At 41.1% G+C, this 19082-nt stretch overlaps 1 protein-coding gene across 6 annotated transcripts in view; it reads left to right on the plus strand.

The window, feature by feature from the left end:
* PPFIBP1 (PTPRF interacting protein, binding protein 1 (liprin beta 1)) overlaps window positions 1-19082 on the plus strand; it is a 51779-nt gene that overhangs the window by 25352 nt on the left and 7345 nt on the right. For 3 of the 6 annotated variants that reach the window (XM_010014598.1, XM_010014601.1, XM_010014603.1), the window contains 13 exons: window positions 757-818; window positions 1533-1617; window positions 3256-3413; window positions 4332-4462; window positions 6005-6058; window positions 7231-7291; window positions 8343-8372; window positions 9523-9694; window positions 13419-13560; window positions 13819-13947; window positions 14754-14904; window positions 16142-16253; window positions 16372-16460. In XM_010014598.1, the coding sequence (XP_010012900.1) occupies window positions 757-818; window positions 1533-1617; window positions 3256-3413; window positions 4332-4462; window positions 6005-6058; window positions 7231-7291; window positions 8343-8372; window positions 9523-9694; window positions 13419-13560; window positions 13819-13947; window positions 14754-14904; window positions 16142-16253; window positions 16372-16460 (1376 nt within the window). Of the gene's footprint in view, window positions 1-756; window positions 819-1532; window positions 1618-3255; window positions 3414-4331; window positions 4463-6004; window positions 6059-7230; window positions 7292-8342; window positions 8373-9522; window positions 9695-11121; window positions 11155-13418; window positions 13561-13818; window positions 13948-14753; window positions 14905-16141; window positions 16254-16371; window positions 16461-19082 lie in introns of all 6 variants that reach the window. The other 3 variants (XM_010014599.1, XM_010014602.1, XM_010014600.1) reach the window with 2 other exon arrangements.

The raw sequence follows: 19082 nt of genomic DNA on the forward strand, positions 1-19082 counted from the left end.
CCCTACTTTTTTAATTTCCAGTCCAGAACACCTCCAAAATCTGACCTTATTAGAATGTACATGTTTCCATGTATTTATACTTCTTTGTAAATAAGGATTATAGATGAAGCACAGAGCACTGTCATCTGTGTTAGGGACCTTTTCCAAGTCTGAACCACAATGTATATTCTGGCATGACTGCTCATCACAGCAAATACTTGTATCATTCCATTGTGCTGTTCTCATTTCTACATTCATACTGAATTAAGACTAAGCATCACTGCACAATGCTTTCTTCATCATATCCATTAATCCTACTGCTTTGTGTAGTGGGGTTTTGAGATGCTGTTTGGGGTGTTTGCTGAATGCTGCAATGAAGATGTGTTTTACTGCACTCCAAATGTTGTATTTTGTGTTTTGGACATTTTGTTTTCAATTATTTCTTTATTTGAAAGGTGGACATAGAAAATCAAGCAGTAGTTTTATTCTTGACTTTTCCATTTTCCTAAAGCTTGGAGGGAGGGTGGGTAAGGAAATTTCCTGAATTTTATCATTTCCTTGATAAAAATGTCAGAAAAAAGGTTTTGAAGAAAAGTGTTTCCTTCTGTATATTTCCATCCAAAATAGAATTTAAGTGGCTTATGTTTTGTCTTTTAATTTCTAAATTTACTTTCAGATATTCCTGAGTTGCTTTTAGTTTTGTTTTGTTTTAAGTTTTCTTATTTTCTTACACTGTCTTAATTTAAATTGACTTAGAGAACTGTATTGTGTTTTTAGATGTAGAGGTGCAGAAAATGAAGAAGGCGGTAGAATCTCTGATGGCCGCAAATGAAGAGAAGGTATCAAAGTCGTTATTTTTTCAGATTGAGTTCAATGTTTAAGAAAATCTAAGAGAAATCTCTTAAGAAAATCTTCACATATGAACTTGTTACAATCTGATTAAAAAATCAGATTTCTAAGAATCAGTGATTCACTCTAGTCAGAAGCACAACAGTGCCTTTATAATAGGACATTTATGACCTGTGTTGCATGTGCAGAGTCCTTACGGTGTTGTGTGGTTCAATTCAGTGTGACAGCAATTTACACTGTGTTCTGAAAATGTAAAGAGCTCCATACATGTCCCTTGAGCTATCACAGGCTGCATTTCCAAAAGAGCTTTCTGTAAAGCATAAGTTATTTTCATGTATCATTTTGCACATTCATATGCGTGTGCTTCTTGTAGAATGTTTTCTTTTGATCACCAAAGCCCTAAATCCTTTGATTACTGCTTTCTTTGTACATGGCAGATTCATTATATTCCACCTTTGACTTAATAAGGGAACTGAAATCCACTTTCAAGGCTGGGACAATTCTGGTGATTAACCAGATTAAGTTTTTAGTAAATATAAGTTTTAGTATTTCATAGCCTCGCAGAGTTCTGGGTCCTGTCCCATCCACACTCCCTATTTCATTTAATCTCACAACCAATTGAACTGAAGAATTTCTGTTATTTATAGTTCTTACTTTTGATCTGCTGAAGGAAGAAGCACAGTCACATATTTCCTTTACTTTAGGATTGGAAGATAGAAGAGCTTCGGCAATCTCTGAATAGGTACAAGAAGGTTCAAGACATGGTGATACTGGCTCAAGGTAAAAAAGGTATTGTACAATCAAAAAAACCCCAAACTCTACTCTCATTTAAACTGCAGGTGCATTGTGGTAATGTTATATAGACTCTTACACTTACTATCTTTGGAGACATCTCTTAGGTAGAGAAAAGCCAGTTCTTCAACTGGTGTGAAGTGGTAAATTGCATTTTTTGTCCAGCAGCTGCACATTTGGGTGCTACTATCTAGTGGTAGTAGCTATTACTGTGACGTTGCTTATTTTCCCCTTGTAAAATTAGTTTGAATACGATAAATTCTCAGGCTCTTTCCATAGCCTTCTGAAATGCCTTTCAGGGCTGGCCTCTACATTAACTGGTAAAAATTGCTGTTCCCCTCTCTCGCATGTATTCCTGGGGAGGGGTTGGTAGTTGAGCAGAGCAGTGCCTGAGCATGCATGTTCCTACAGGCCAAGCCAGCACCACCCCAGTGGCTGCTCACACTGGAATAGCAGTGCCCAAGAGCTGCAAAAATGTCTGTAGCAAAGTGGATGTGCTGCCAGGACTGTGTTGCGATGACACACCACATCTTTGGCATGTAATGAAGCCTTCACACACCACCACATGCGGCAGCTGTGGAACAGTTCTCCTCCCTTTTGCAGTGGGGGTGAAGCTGGCTTTTCCTACCTTTTCCTACACACACAAAAAAAACCTTCTCTGACACCAGATAACGAGCTTAACTGTGGGGCTGAAATGGTAGCTGTAATATGGCATGTGTAATGGTCCACTCCATATGTTCCAAGACTGGTGGAGGCTTCCAGATCCAGGAGTTTTTGATCCTCAATGGTGATAAACATTGAGGCGGTCATCAGCTTCATGCAAGGCTGCAAAAGCACGTTATTACTGAGGGAAGAGGAAGGGCGGTGATGAGGGAAAAACACCCTGCTGAGCATTGGAGAATTTGAATAGGAATTGCTCTTTCATACAGTGCTATGCCTTCGAAGACAGGAGATTGATAAAACAGACTTCAGAACCTTTTATTGTCAGTGTCAGTACTCTGGTATCGATGATAAGTGTGGAAATCCAAGCCTTTTGGTAGTACTGAGGCAGTTCAGGAGCAGAGAATTCTCTCTCATCGTGAGCAGAGAGTGCCAGATGCTAGGGCAGGCTACAGCATTAACTGAGACACTCTGTGGCAGTCTGCAAACAATATAGTCACTTAAAATCTGGTGTTGGACTCTTGTGCAATAGGCTGCATTTTTTGTATGGGTAACTTGAGGACACCATAGAGACATCTTAAGTTTCAGTCAGCTCTTGACCCCTGGTCTTTCACTAGTCAATAAGGGAAAAGAAGTATTTAGTATGACATTCCAGAACACAGGACAGGAAATAACTGCTCCAGTTCATTCAGCATGTTGAAACAGATCCCACTAAATGCCCTGAGGGCATTTGCTAGGATTTTTGCTGTCAGATGTATGTCCTCCCTCTGCTCTAACCCTGCTGTGCTGTGGTGGTTGAATTGGGAAGCAACATTTGTCAGTGACTTCTGTTTACCTATTGTAGTCTGTCCTAAGAAAAAATAAAGAATCCTAGCCTCTTCCCTTTTGGCCTGCGCGTGAGCACACTGGCTGCACTGTGCGTGGGAGTGAGGATCATCGTGTATCCAGAAGTAAAACCCTCTTCTCTTCCTTCAGGCAAGGAAAGTGACGGTGAAGACTTCTTGAATTCAGGGTCTGTTTCCACGGCTTTATTGGACACACCAAGTCTGACTGATCCAGAGAAAAGCCCATCTCCAACCCCAGTTACAGCATCTCCCATCCATGATGAATTTAATGTGAATATTCATGAAGAGGTATCTTTTTTCTTACTCATTTAATGCTACTGCTTCTTAAAAACATTGCTTGTGCTGGATTCCTTTTGCAGATGCCAAAACTCAAGTTCCTGAAAAGGTATTTTCTGGAACAGTTTTCAGTAATGTCCCACATCCTTTTGAAGAATTTAGTTTTCTTGTGAAAGCTGCTCAGGAGTTTCATTTAAGTTCGGTTAAATTTATTTTTCTTAATCATCACATGGGATTAGGAGACAGCAAATAGGTGTATTTGTCATGAGAATGAGCCCAAACTACTTTTCCTATCAAACACAGGCATTAGTTTTCATACTGAATGTTTTAGGAGCTGCATTTAATTTATCAGGAACTCAAAGTAAACTTGTTGGGACTTAGTTAATATATCCTGTTATATTTAAAAGCATGCAGTTACCATTACATCTATTCAGTTAAATGATAAGTAGGTTGTGGTCCAATCTCTAATTATTACAGTCGCATTTTCCAGTAATAGAACTATAGATCTCTTAAAGCTCTGAGTCAGAGCAGGAACTTGACTTAATTAAACAGCATAAACACACTATGGAGAAAACTGAATTACGTGTTTAGTAGCTTTTTGGTATTCTCTGTGCAGTTGAGGACAGGCGTAAACCTGCAAAGAGAGCTACCCTTCATGGGGTCTGTGGTAGAGAGAAATTTAGGAGGCAGCTTTGCAAGAATTGTGGGTCTTTTGCCTGTGCTTTCACATATCTGTGTAGTCATTCATGTTTTATCTTCAGTGCCATCTTCCAAGTAATAAATCATTGTATTACAATAAAAAGAAATAAAATAATAGCTTTAAAAAAATCTTATTTCAGATCCTTTTCTTCATAGTTTTTTACTACTCTAATTTATCACTGCTTAATTTCAGATCAGACCAGTTTAACATGTATTCTTCATTCTTTCTAGAATTCCTTACAAATCCACACCAGTATTTTACAGATTTCAATCCCTTCTTTTTCATCAACATCCAAGAGCTCAGAAACTGTTGCAGAGAAACTGAAAACACAGTCTAGACCAGATCCTGCAAGTGAAATGAGGTATTATTGTTTCTATGTATTTTTCAATTGCAAATCCAATATTGGGGAGCATTTATTGAGAGTAAAATTCTGTCAGTTACTGTACTGCCAAGTCATTATGTCGATTAAGCAAGGCTAGCATTCACTGGACTAGCTATAGCTAACTAAGCTTATGTTTGTGAAGTGCATCGATTAAATCCCTTTCACTAAGCAAGTATTAGTTTGGTTGCTGTTGCTTGTAGCAGCACTCCAACTCTATACCAGCTGCTTTGCAAGAAGCGAACAGAAGGAGAGAAAAACTGATCTCATGTAACGAAGGACACAGAATCATTATTTTTATCTAGGTTTACATCATCTAGGTCTGGCTGAGATAGTGTTGGCTGTGCTAGCACAAGTTCATTCCTGATGATTTGCATTCAGGCATTTTCCACAGTTGCTAAAGATTGATGTAAGGCACTGGCAAAACTGCAACAAAAGGACTGTCCATCTCTAACATTGAGCTGTTACTGGAGCCCCAGAAGGAAACCCAGGCAGCACTTCAAAAGATCAGAGAAAGAGATATTCTTGCTGCTGTCCTTCGGCACGATGAAATGCGAAGATATTTCTTCACTCACTCTTACGAGAGCCCTGCCTGAGATTTTGAAAGCAGGATGAAATGTGTAGCCACACATTGCCAGGGAAGCCAGGGTGGGGATGCGTGGCTGTGTCTGACCTGTGGCTCCCTTGGGCCCTTCTGCTTGAAACCAGTGGCCACCTCATGGGTGAGAAGTGGCCTTCAGCTGTCTCCAGTGTTTCTAAGCCTGCACTCTCCTTGCCCAGGTTAGGAAACCCAGTTCCTGTAGATGTGTACTGGCACTGCAGGGAGTACCAAAAAGTCCACTGGGCTCACAGCTAGACAAAGGTTGTGCTAGGGCTTTTTCTTCTGAGTCCAAGCCCTAGCTTTGTCTAATTGAGTGTCAAATACTAAGAATCCAGAGGCAAGAAAATCTTGCTGGCTTAAAACCATCATCAATCTCGATGTGCAAAATAAGTGCAAGCACAAGTTAACGTGTGATTTTTCCAGCTCCAGTCAAGGAAAGCATCCTAGGCAGAATATGAACTTTACTTGGTTTCTGCTGTGCTGTGCCTTATGCAGCTCTAGCCATCACCAGCAGGGATTTCATCTGTGTTCTGTCTTGGAAAAAGCAAACAAAGCACTAACCAGCAGCAAAATTCCCCACACTGTGGGTGAATAAGAGGGAGCCGGTGACCTGGACTACTTGGTGCTGCTGCAGACTCTGCATGTGCTGTAACCTCAGCATTTATTTAAGCTGAATAGTGCAGCATTGTCATCAGCTTACAGTGTGAGTTGTCTTTTCTGGGACTTTTCAGCTCACCTTTATCCTTTATCTTTTACAAGACTTGCCACAGTACAGGGGAAGACTTGCCGTGTGTTAGTATCATAACAGCTGAAGTGAAAACAGGATTAAAGCAGGCTGAGATGATACGTTTTCTGTACCAGCAAGATATTTGGATGGAATCCCCAAATGCCTTGCTTTTTTAATACCTTTTTTGTTTTTACAGTGAAGGAAGATCAGTAGGCTCTTCCCCAGAAACTCAGCTGTGTGATAGTCCAGTGTAAGTATCATAATCAAAAATTTTTAGGGAACAAATTTATATGAACCTCCCATATCCCCACCCATTTTACATACACATGTAAATACAACTAATTCTAGCCAAGGTGATATTTAGTGGTGGTAGCTTTCTGCTCATGTCATGTCCTGAGTTTTCATGAATATTATTTTCCAAGGCTTCATTTGTACACGTGTGCAGTTAATTACTTTCACATTGTGAAGCATCTCTAATTTGGTTGTATGATGTCAATATACTTGGAAATTTACATTTTCTGTAGTACATGTGCATGCGATTTGCTTTTTTTCTTTTGATAATGGGGACAGGAGATCAGCTGACTACAATGAGAAAAGAATTTTAATTTCTGCTACATAACCATGTTCTCTAGGGAAATTGGTGGGAATATTTGTGAACTCGAAGTTGAGTCAAAGTGGTTTGTTAGTAAGGTGCCTAAGTCAACAGGTTTAGTCTGGTACACAGTGTGAGGCTCAGCAGCTGTTTTTATTTTGAGTGACTTAGTGCCACAGCAGTATTCTCAGAGCCAAATTCTACTTTCGCTATGCTGGTATAAAGATAAGTAACTTTGTAAAATTCCGTGGAGTTACTCTTAATTTATACCTGGTTATGGGAAAAACTTCAACAGTGATTTTCTTTTCAAACAGACTTAAACACTGTAGACTGTGAATCTGCTGAACACAGGACAAAATCCCACCAGGAGATGGGGGATATCTGGTCCAAAATGGAAAATGGAACCAAAGATAAAATACTAAAACATACATGCTTGACTTAATATGCTTGGCTTCTTTAAGGATTAAATTAGTCAGAAGCCTCTTGCTAAAAATACTGTTTTCCATAGCTTTTTGTTTATATTAGTTGCTTTGCCTGTGCAACGTTTGCTTGTGCTTCTGAAAATACAATATTAAATAAGATACCAGAAGTATCCAAAGGTAGGCATCATGTCACTGAAGCATTAGCAGCGGTAATTGCAGTGTGGAGGTTCTTACGGTATCTCATAAAATTGCATGGGCTCTGATTAGTGCATTGATTGCCTTAATTCAATTTTGGTTTTAGTATATCTCATCGTATATTATAATGCTTTCTTTAAAGCTGATTCCTGAGAGTGTGTTTATGTTGGCAAATTCAGTTCCAGTAACTTGTGTTTTATGTTGTTGTTTCAGAACTTCTCTGCTGCAGAAGTCCAGCAGTCTGAGCAGTTTGAGAAAAGAGATTTCTGAAGCGGTTGGTTGGTCTCTTACTCTCCTCCCATCCCCTTAGAAATAAGGGTGACGCCTCTTGTGACAGTGACCATGTGGACACTCTGTTGCCACCTTCTGAGAAATTCTGAGTCATAGTAGGGCTTCTCATATCACATGTTAGCAATGATCTCATACATGTGACATTGTCCCGATTTTGTTAAAGGAGAAAATTTGTCCTTGAAAACACAGGTGCTTTTTCGATTTTTACATGAGACATTTACACAAGACTCTCTTGTGTTTTTCCTCAGATAATGAGGTTGGGGTTTCTTTAGTTGATAGGCTTTTCTGATTTAATACAAGAATAAAGTGTGTCCCACTACCACTTCCTACCTATGTTTAAGCCAGAAAATTTTGGAAGGCTGTGTAAATTAATGCATATACAGTCTGGGGTGACTTAGGTGATGGGGAACAAAATACTGAGCCTTTGTATGTCTGGTGATAGCTTCAGTTTAGGTCTCTTTTGAAGTGATCAAAATCAGCTAGCCTCTAACAATGTTATCACATCAGGGCAATTCCTGTGCTCTTTTTTGACAGCCTAAACTCTTAAAAGCTCCTGAGTTCCCTGATGCCCAAGTTGTTGAGCTGTGCCTTGCAGCTCTCAGGAGGGATGTTGACAGATCTGGAAATGTAACCAGAACTTGATGATGACAGCTAGAGTTCATGGGTTAGGGTTTGGGGTTTTTTTTGTCGTTTGGACAGCCAAGGAGTGGAGGCTGTGGATGTTTTATCTACTTCTGCCCTGCCTGATTCCAGCTGTTCCCACTAGCGCCTTAACAGACTGCATGTCACTGATAAAGTACACAGCTAATCCTTTACAAAGTAAAGCGAAGCAACCGTATTTTCATGTCAGCTCACTGACCTCAAAGAAAGCAAGAATTAATCTGTGTGAAATACAGCTCTGAAGAGATTTATTTTGGGAGGGGAAAAATGGGCAAGGAAAGGTATTACGGTCAGAGTTTAACTCAGAGTAATGAATTGAATACTGGTTATAAATCATGACTTTTTAAATGTTTTTGTTAATCTTTCCCAAACAGGACAGAGACTCTGCACAGAAGCGAACAGAGGTAACGTGTGTGAGCACTCATGCATGTACATGGAGAAACACACAGTCAGCAAGTGTTGAAAAGCTCAGTTGTGTGAAATTGTGGCATGCAGTTCCAGAGGGGGAATAGCAGACCTGCAGACAAGATAGCAAGTAGTATATGATGGTTGTCACCATGCCTTAAGTGTCAGGCATATAGTGTCTCACACATTCTTGTCTTCTCACACATGGATTATCTTTCAGTCTGGTTGAGCATAAGGTTGCCATCTAAGCTAACGTTTCCCCCACATATTCTACCACTAGATAATAAGCAAAGCTAACTATTAAGTATTTTACTGAGCCTGTAATTACCTTTGATTAGTGTTTCTTTAAAAACCTTTCGCTTTACAAATTGTTTTCTGTGACTAGCAACTGTGTTCCTAAAAAGACTGTCATTGCAGAACAGTTACCCTGCAGTTACCATATGGCCATGGTTTTCATGCAACAATTATTACCTATGAGAAGACCCAAGCAGAAATTAACATACCTCATCAGATACCTCTTGTAGGGTCAATGCTGTATTGATTGAGCAAGAGCCGAAGGATGATATTTGGATTGTGAATGGGTTTGTTCCCTCTTTCTAAAGAGACAGTGAAGTGTGTCTGATGTCGGTCCTGGTATTTATACTGTCTGCTTGGACATAGTCAATCAATCCATTAATTCTGAAATTGCAGAGCAGTGATAGACAAAAAGAGTTGACTACCACTTGGCAGAGAACCGATATACTGTGGGGATCTCATCTCTTTCTTTTGTTTCCCACTGCCCCTACAGCTACCACTGCCTCGTACACTACCAGTGAGGGAGACAGAAATCCTAGAAAACTGAAAAAGTTAAGCCTTCCAGGACTGTATTTTGACCTCGTCCATACCTGTACGCTAGCCTTGCAGAAACTGAGAAACATCTTAAAGAAGACATGTTACTCATAGAAAGTTGTGATAGTAATCTTGGGTCCTGAACATATTCAAATGAAGATCGTGTTTATGTTTTCCTTTGTGGCTTTTACATTCTGTTTTCTTGTAGTAACAAATGAGAGGGACACTCCAGATTGCCTGTCAGCAGTCACTTTGCAGTCTTTCTCAAAAGACCTTTAGCAATTTCCTGATACTGAATCATTTTTTCCCTAAATTGAGCAGGTTAAACCTCCTGTGGAAAGTAGTAATTTTGCAACCCTCCCTCCAAAGTCTCCTTCTCATGGTGGCACAGGCGATGAGGATAGTTTTGGTACCCGTAAAGCTAGATCTTCATTTGGACGAGGCTTTTTCAAGATAAAAAATAACAAGAGGACTGCAAGTGCCCCCAATCTGGGTAGGTATCATGCACCTGCTTGCAAATTCTGTGTATTTTGTAAGAAGCCTTAGACTCTCTGTGAGTGGGTGACACTTTTCTCAGTAGAATGTTTGGAAAATATCAAACAGCAACAAAAAAATCCCTCACTGATGTAACGAAGTATTTGATCTGTTTCAGCCTCGCTGTGATATCTCTCCTGGGACCTTGTAGTGGATTGATGCTGTTTTGAAATGCTAGCTGTCTGACAGTAGTTCACACATGGGATTTGTGGGCTTTTTCTTCTACTGGCTCCATACTCAGTTTATCTTTCATAAGATTTTCAGATGTACAGAAATGAGGCAGCAGCCTCAGTCTTCCTCTTTATGTGTATTTAAGCAGCCTTGCAAAAGCAAGGGCAACAACAGGGACAGGACTGACAAGTTATTCAAGCTCACCTGTAATGGAGGGGAGGTTGTTTTCATGTTGTCATTTGATGATATTTGCAAATAATAAAGAATAAACAAAATGTTCTGCTTAATGCAGAAGTCATTGTTGCCACCAGCCGAAATCCTATATGCATCCACTCCACTGCTATAGTAGTCTTTCCACTGTTCCAGTTCAAGCATTAAGTGGGTCTGTGCATCAGTTCTGCTGCCATTCATCTGAAGTTTTTGGCTTTCTCTTGCACAAGATACAGGAATTTATCTCTATCTTTCAGAAACCCGAAGTGGTATAGCATCTGCTTTGTTGAGCAGAAGAGTATCTTGTTCTTACTTACTCAAAGACAATTTTAGACTTTTGTTGGAAAGAAATAACATACCTACACATTTATTATGTTACCCATATTTGCCTGTGACATATAGCATGGGAACTTGCTAGCTTACTTGCAATAGATGTACAAGTCTATTCTGAGGATTAGGTTCTTTGCTTTGGTTTATTTCATGTGTGCTTTTGTGTAATTGTTTGTTTCATCCTGAAATTGTCTAACAAAGTGGAGTACTTGTGACTGTCAGACTGTCATAAAGGATTGGAAAATGTGCCATCTAGATCAGGGTCCTGTAAATCTGAATAAGTTACGTATGTTATCCACATTTCAGTGCTTCCATCTGTAAAGCTGGTGTCCAGATACTTGCCACCTCATGGGAGCCCATGTGAGTCACCTGCCCAGTGTGTCATGGAGCAGGTGACCTGCCTGCACCAAAGTCGCTGCAGTGCTCTTTTACTCTCTCCACCATAGAGCTCCGCTGCATTTTTTTTTTTTGTGAGAGAGGGATTAACAGTGAATTGGTAATCCTAATCTCTGTGTGAATTCAGCATTGTGTGTGGCGCATGTCTTTCAAGTACCCCCCTCCTTTTGTCTTGTATTTTGCTGATGTAAGTTTTGAACTGTGTTTTACCTTGTCCCTCTGCGTGTTCTCTCCCGTTGTGCTGCGTGTGGTTATGTGCGTTGTTTTGGATATCTGAAGATCGCAGTCGAAGTGCAAGTGCACCTACTTTAGGTATAGTAGTCCTGCATGTCTGCCTGTACCAGCGCTGTGTTGTGACTGCTGCTAATAGCTGGTTATGGCCACACACTTTTCAAACAAGAACTAGACACCAGAACTCTGCATTGAAATTTTTGTCCATTGCTAAAAGGAGTTTTCATGTAACACCTGCTCTCTGCTAAAAGTCAGCTGTGCCGTTTCGCAGTAACTGCTACTAATGAGAGAGATTGCGGGTTAATTTGCAGAGACCTTTGCTGTAACTTTGAGCACAAAGTTACCCACAGACAAAGTAGTAGGTGAGAATCAGTTATGTTTAAATATCGTGAGCACCTTTGTACTCTCATCTGTGTGTCCTGGAGCCCCTGGAAGAGCATAAAGGGTGGTGAAGCAGGGAATGAGGTATATTTCCCAGGTGTTCACTATGGGAGTGCTGGAGAGAAGGATATGTAATTCCTTTTCTAAGATGTAGTTATTTATTATATAATAAACAAATGAAAAATAATTAGGGCAAATGGGGATGGAGCCATTCACGTAGGAAAAACCACTCTAGTGACGTGAGCATTCCCTTGCAAGGGCAGGTAAGACCTGCAGGGTCCTGTCTTAGCAAGCAGAGCTGTGTCAGTTGGAGTGGTTATACAGCCACCCAGTGTGCCCCTCACTGATGAAGAGACCAAGTGCTCTGGGCCTTCTTGGTTTCCCATCTGGCCCATTAGATGCTGGGTGTTCTATGGGGTTGTGTCAGTGCATGAAAGGGAGTCAGGAACAAGGAGCAAATGTTGCAATACCCGCAAATCTCTGCTACTAATGTGCCCAACCTTGTCCTAGTAGTCTTTCTCTAGAAAGCTGTTCAATTGTACTTTTTCTGACCTAGCACCTTTTCTTCTACAAGTAAAGCAAAAGCCACAAATGCAAAAGCCTGGTTCGACATTAGTGCTGTCTCTTACTGGCAGGGTCCCCGTGTTCGACAGTAGTCAAACCAGAGTGCCCATAAATAATCTTCTATGCAGCCTTGTTGCCTCACTGCAAGGTTTAACATCTAAAGCATTGGTAGAAAATGGGACATGTTCAAATGTATTCTGGCTGAATCGTTTAAACTTTGACCAGGTGGCAAAGCCTTAAGTTTATTGCTGTTTGTGGCACCTTGTCACCGCCTCAGTGTTAATTCTGTGCCTTGAGACCCCATGTCCCAGCAATATATGCTCTACCTTGATTCATGTAACTTGTTTTTTTTTCTTCTGGAAGTCTAAGAGTCCATTTCAAAACCAAATGATGGTCATCCAATTAAGCAGCCATGTTAAAACATGGTAAAAGTGGTTACAGGTCTGACTGTCAGCCTGCTGCAGGCTGCCTTGCCACAGCTGCTTCATCTGAACAGGCTCATGCTGTCACTGTTTCCCAGCAAGTAAATGGCATAAACTCCACATGGTAGTTTAATTCAGCTATCTGGCACTTGCTGGCACATCTCTGCTTACGTAGCCTAGTAGATACTGCAATTCTTTTGAATGATCTTAAAATAATTTTCTTCTTTGTTAGTTTAGCTTTTGTGACAACTTCCTTTTTGGGGACAGGAGCCCTCAGGTTTGGTGTCATAGAAAACAACAGCTACAGATCAAAGATTTAATGCTTTTAGAGTGGGTGGTAATGTGTAGGGTCTCTAATCAGAGAGGCTTTGTGCATCACTCGAAGATCAAGTTCAAACAGAGCCTAAATTATATGGTGTTTCTCTGCAGAGGAACAAAATATTCCACAATTTGCAGAAGTGAGAGGAAGATGGCACTCCTGCTCCTGGGGTAGGAGTTGGTTGTTGCTGGAATATCCTGGATGGGGCACTTATGGAATACTGCAGGTTATTAGGAAAGATGCCTGCAGGGAAATTATTTATTTTTCTGTGCTTTGGGGACTCCTGGTTAGGTTCCCTGCTATGGCACTGAATTATTTCTGAACATGTGCCTTGGCTCTGTCAGTGAAAGGACTGTAGCGGCACTCCCCAAGAAAGAGTAAACTTGGGACTTAATTCACTAATTGATTCACAAGGTGTTTTTTGCCCACCTTGGATGCAAGGCACTTAACTGGTGCAGAACCTTGCCTTGGAGTGTTCTCATTCAGGCCCATGAAGGAGGAACACATGTTGATTCTCCTGGATTTTCCCATCCCTCCCTGCCCCATTTCCTTGACATGGTGGCTCTCAATAATTTTAGCAAGAGCTGTTCCTGAGTTCAGTAGTGTGTCTGTACAGTCCTGTGCAAGTGGGTCTTGATGGGGCTTTTGTTTTCTGACAGCTGAAACAGAGAAGGGATCTGCAGATAACTTGGATCTGGCTGGTTTGCCCCCTCGCGCAAAGGAAGCAGATAGTCTACAGATGACACCACCTTCTCCGGATTCCAAGAAAAAGGCCAGGGGGATCAAGAGGTTATTTGGAAAGTAAGTAAAAGACAAGAAATTACTGTTCTCCAGCGCTGGGGCTTGCACAGGGGTTTGCTGGGTATACATCTTCCCTTTTTCCCCCCTCCAGTGCGTGGCTGCATGGTTTACTGTCTCAAGTGCAGGAGCCAGTGTGGCATTTGATGGCAGGTAGAAGAGCTACAAACCATGTAGGAGATCTTGCCTGTATTGGTTGCAGTAGTAGCAGCATGCCTTTTCCTTAGCCAAATGTGAATATGCTTTCTTCCTTTAAACTAGACTTAAAAGAAGCCAGTCCACCACCTTCAACCCAGATGACATGTCTGAGACGGAGTTCAAAAGAGGAGGGACGAGAGCAACTGCAGGGCCACGACTGGGCTGGTCTCGAGACCTGGGGCAGTCTCACAAGTAAGACGAGTGTTGCAAAGTGTGCTGGTGCTTGCCTTCCCAGCAGCTCTGGTTGAGCGTGGGACCTAAAGGAGAAGTGCAGTGATGAAATGAAATGAAATGTCCCCTCTCCTGACAGACAAAACCAGGCAGATCTAGGCTGTGTCCTCCTTTCAAAGATGGTCTTTGCAGGTTTGAGGTTGGTTGCTGGGTGGTGGGGTCCTGCTGCTGAGTGGAGCCTTTCTTGCTTAAGAGTAGTACAGTTGTGAGGCCATGTGAAGCAGGGCATGAGCCTTCACATGGCAATGACAGATATTCCTCTGGTATACTTTCTGCTGCATTTTCGGTGATTAAAGGCTAACATGGAAAATTATGGTCTCAATTCAGAGTTCCAGCCACACAAGGCAGAGAGGTGGTTGTTTTCAGTAGTATTTGTGGACTGTGTTTATTGTGATAGTGACAGGAGATCAGCAGTGATCTTCATGGTGCTAACAGTTCAGAATCATAGAATAGAATCACAGAATGGTTCAGGTTGAAAGGGACCTTAAAGATCATCTAGTTCCAACCCCCCATCACAGGTAGGGATACCTTCCACTAGACCAGGTTGCTCAAAGCCCCATCCAACCTGGCCTTGAAGTAGAGACACCCTCTTCCTTGTGAGACTCACATAACAGCTGACCACAATGCATGTTCTTCCCCAGAGATTGTCCCAATTCCCACAAAATACTCATATATTAGGCTTGGGTTTTGAGTTTATCATTATGTATGAGAATAGGAGATTTGAGGCACAGGATTAATCAGTCTTTTTTTGGTAAAATCTTCTGTAGTGAGCTGGACATGCCATTCGCAAAGTGGACAAAGGAGCAGGTATGCAACTGGCTCCAAGACCAAGGGCTAGGCTCTTACATAAGTAATGGCAGACACTGGATACTGTCCGGGCAAACACTTCTGCAGGCTTCTCAACAGGATCTGGAAAAGGTGAGAAATGCTGGAAACACTGCTTTCAGTTAAACATACACTACTACCATTGCTACTTCTGTGCATGTAAATCATGTCTGTAAGGTGCACCCAGGAAAAATAAAACAAGATGAGGTTTTAAAATATTGTCATCTGCAGTGATGCCAAATACCTTTCTTTTTAGTTGAAGTTTCATAGAAACTTAATGCTCTGTAATTAGACTAATAATTAAATGTGATTTAACTTCATTAAGCATGAACATATCAGCTGGCTACACCACCTTCTGAAAATATGCATGAGAGTGCCTCATTATCATATGAGTTTGTAGCCTTGATTTATTAGCACTCATGTATGGTGTAGTTATTTTATGCCTATGTGAGAAGGGTGTAAAAAGCTGATGATTTGGTCTGGTTGTATTTTCTGCCCATTTTACACAAAGAGGAATAAGGATTTGTTACACACAGGGTGGTCAGTCTTTTTGTCTTATATCATTACAAAATTGTCTTTTTCCTAAAATTAGAAACAGCATAAAAATTTGATTCAATTTGTACTTTGAATCCACGGTATACACTAATGTTTGAATTTTCAACTTTTACAAAAATCACCAAATAGCCTTTTTTCTTGATCAGGCAGTGAGATAATTCAAAGTTGTAGTTACAATACAACTGGAATAAGGAAAGTGTGATATGAGCATAGTGACTTGTAATAGTGTTATCAGAGGTAGCATTGACTAGCAAGCACTGGTGGAAGTGTATATGGGATTGAACAGGTCCTGGAATGGCTGCACTTGCAGCTAAACAGGGGAAGGTGTTACGCATTTGGAAGCGTTAGTTCTAGTAATTCCTGGGATCTTCATATGCTCTTAACTAAATAAATCTCTTAACCTTACCTGCCTAAGTCGGGGGGAAGGAAGTAGTCCCATCAAGCATTTTTCTGAATGCTAACATGGTCTATATTGTGGGATTTGATTCTATGATTCTATGATTTTTTAACCTGGTATGAGAATATTATGGCAAATATTTTTGTGCAGTTTGGAATCCACCATGTTTTGAAATCAATCCAGCACAGTGAGCGGGCCTTTCCCTAGTGCTGAGCATGTGCTAAAATGATGCTGATACTCAGCAAATAGAAAATACACCTGCCAAGTCATCAGTAAGTGCTGTGTGACTCTGAAACCATTTGTAATTAAGCAGAGAGAGAAATAAAATACAGTATTGTCTCTAGGTTTGCTTTCCTTTCCTTTCCTTTCCATTCACAGGAGCTTGGGATAAAGCACCCATTGCATCGGAAGAAGCTTCAGCTTGCTCTGCAGGCACTTGGATCTGAAGAGGAAAACAATCATGGAAAATTGGATTACCACTGGGTTACCAGTAAGATTTTATTACATGTTGAAACTGCAACTTAGGGGTTCCTAATCGTAGCTAACTTGGGGCCCAAAGAATGAGAACTTGTCTACCACACTAATGTGAGTGTCTGCCTCTGCCTTAGGGTGGCTGGATGACATTGGCCTCCCCCAGTATAAGACCCAGTTTGATGAAGGAAAGGTGGATGGCCGAATGCTCCATTACATGAGCGTGGTGAGTAAATTGCTTTTCCTTTTCTGACATCTTTTTCATGTTCTTAGTTTCACTCTACATTTATGCACATGGATGTACCTCCAGATAGCTCACTGAAGACCAGGTGAGACTGGAGAGACTCTGCCTTCACTGTGCCTATTGTTGCAACTTGCAGAGATACTAAATACACATAGCACTCTCCAACTTCTCCATCCCACCCTTCATGTTCCTCCTGGACTGGACACTGGAACAGATTGCCCAAGGAAGGTGTAGATGCCACTTCCCTGGAAATGTTCAAGGCCAAGTTGGATGGGGCTTTGAGCAACCTAGTCTTGCGGAACCTGTGTCAGGGGGGTTGGAACTAGATGATCTTTAAGGTCTCTTCCAACCCTAACCATTCTGTGGTTCTATGATATGATGCTGTGAATGGTTCATAAATCGGGTCTTCAAACTTCCTGGATGATCGTAGGGAGAATGCTGAGGGAGGTCAGAGTGTCAGAGACACTACTACTGCTACAAGGATAAGCCAGAATGCCATTTGTCTATGTGCTTCACTGCAGTGTTTAAAGGACCCCTTGAAACTGTAGTGGGTGTCCTGTGTTAAGCTAATGCTAATAGCTGTAACCTGTAGAAAACAGAAGGCCTGATACTACTACTCACCTGCATGTATTTCCTATGTTATTTCCAGTTTTAAACATACTCTCTTAAGGTGGAAAAGCAAACAGAATCATAGAATAGTAGGGTTGGAAAGGACCTTAACATCATTTAGTTCCAAACCCCCTACCATGGGCAGGGACACCACACACTAAACCATGTCAGTCACCCAAGGCTCTGTCCAACCTGGCCTTGAACACTGTCAGGGTTGGAGCATTCACGCCTTCTGTGGGCAACCCATTCCAGTGCCTCACCACCCTCACTGTAAAGAACTTCTTCCTTATATCTAACCTAAACTTCCCCTGTTTAAGTTTGAACCCATTACCCCTTGTCCTACCACTATGGTCCCTAATGAAGAGTCCCTCCCTAGCATCCTTATAGGCCCCCTTCAGATACTGGGAGGCTGCTATAAGCCTACTCTTCTCCAGGCTGAACAGCCCAGAGGAGTAACATAGTAAGCAAGAGCCTGGACTCACTCATGAGAAATGGGCAATCTTGTGCTGAACAGTTGCATGTGACACTGATGTGTTCAGGCAGTGTTTGTAAGTACACAGAAGTGCAAATTCTCTGGTCACAATTCACGCAGCTGGGCCTCTGCTGTTCAGGTTGTTATTAATTAATAGAAGCAGGTGGAATTTTTTTCTTCAGTGAGCAAACATTCAGTCTACTTACCTATTCATGTGGGTGCTTAAGTGAAAAAAACCCAAGGCATTTCCTTTGAAGAAGATTCTAGTTTTAAGAGACAACTTGTTTGAAAACAAACTACATTTAATAGCTTTTGCATAATGTATTTCAAAACCCTTAGCACCAGCGTCAGTGTTCCAGTTTATTGCCAAACCAGGTGAAGCCAACCCAGCAGGTTTCTTTTATGTAAGGTCTCAGATAAGATGAGATAAGACCTTTGTTCTCTGGAGACACAAATGCAAACTGAGCATTGCTAGTATTAATTCTTTCTGTATGACAAAAAAGAAATCAATCACGCTCTTGTTCTTTCATAAGACATGCCATGGGCAGACTAAAAGTTACCTTTTTATGCCATATTTGCATGTATTTTGTGTAGGCTTTACAATAGCATTGGGAGAAAGCATAAGGTTGATCCACCTCATTCTCCTCCGATAAGACAAGCACAATGCTGCTGAGGAACTGCAGCCACTGCCCAGGACTGACCTGCCTCACCTACCTGGTGTGACTATGCTGTTGAGTCCATTTTGGTCAAATGTTAAATACTCACTGCTTATGTAGTGGGGTTTGGTGTTTGTTTCCTTTATTATTTTGAGTTTGTACATTAATATAGGAGTCGTAGAGCCTTGTTTTTGTCTTAGGACCACTGTATTACCTGAATGAGGATTGAATGTGGGTTCAGATGCAGCATAGGCTGTAATGGAAGGGAACTTTTGGTATTCAACAATCAGTCTTTCTTGTGTTAAAAAACAAAGAAAAGTAATACGTGGACAGAGAAGGTGTGTGGCAGGAGCTTTGCCTTTTAGATAGATATTCTTCCTGTCTTTTCCCATTAATTGTAGATCACTAGGGATATTTTTAAACAGAGTTTAACCATCAAATTAGCACAACAGATTCTGTGTAAACACCAACTAGATACAGCTATATGCCAAGGATAAAAGAAATACCTTTTAAAATCTCTTGAGGTTACTGTGACTCAAAATAAACAATGGCAAATATTTATCATCTTATCATAGATAAAATAACAAACCATGACACAGGTACTCTACTTTTAGATTCATTTTGTGGTTAGCTGGACAGAGTGAACTGTTTGGGTAAGTGAAGAATCTAGTCTTAAATATTCTGACCAAATAGAGTCCAATGTTCATAACACGTAAGTCACACTAAAACAGACTAAGCCAGGTTAGCCCTGTCACAAGGGTTATAAATTTGTCAAAGTCAGCCAGCTTACACCAGCAGAGAATTGGACTTTTGAGACACTTAATGGGACAGTTAGGACTGAATTACAGCCAGAGCCTACTTCAGCAG

This window comes from Nestor notabilis, unplaced genomic scaffold (assembly GCF_000696875.1).
Source record: "Nestor notabilis isolate BGI_N333 unplaced genomic scaffold, ASM69687v1 scaffold3465, whole genome shotgun sequence".
NCBI lineage: Eukaryota > Metazoa > Chordata > Aves > Psittaciformes > Psittacidae > Nestor > Nestor notabilis.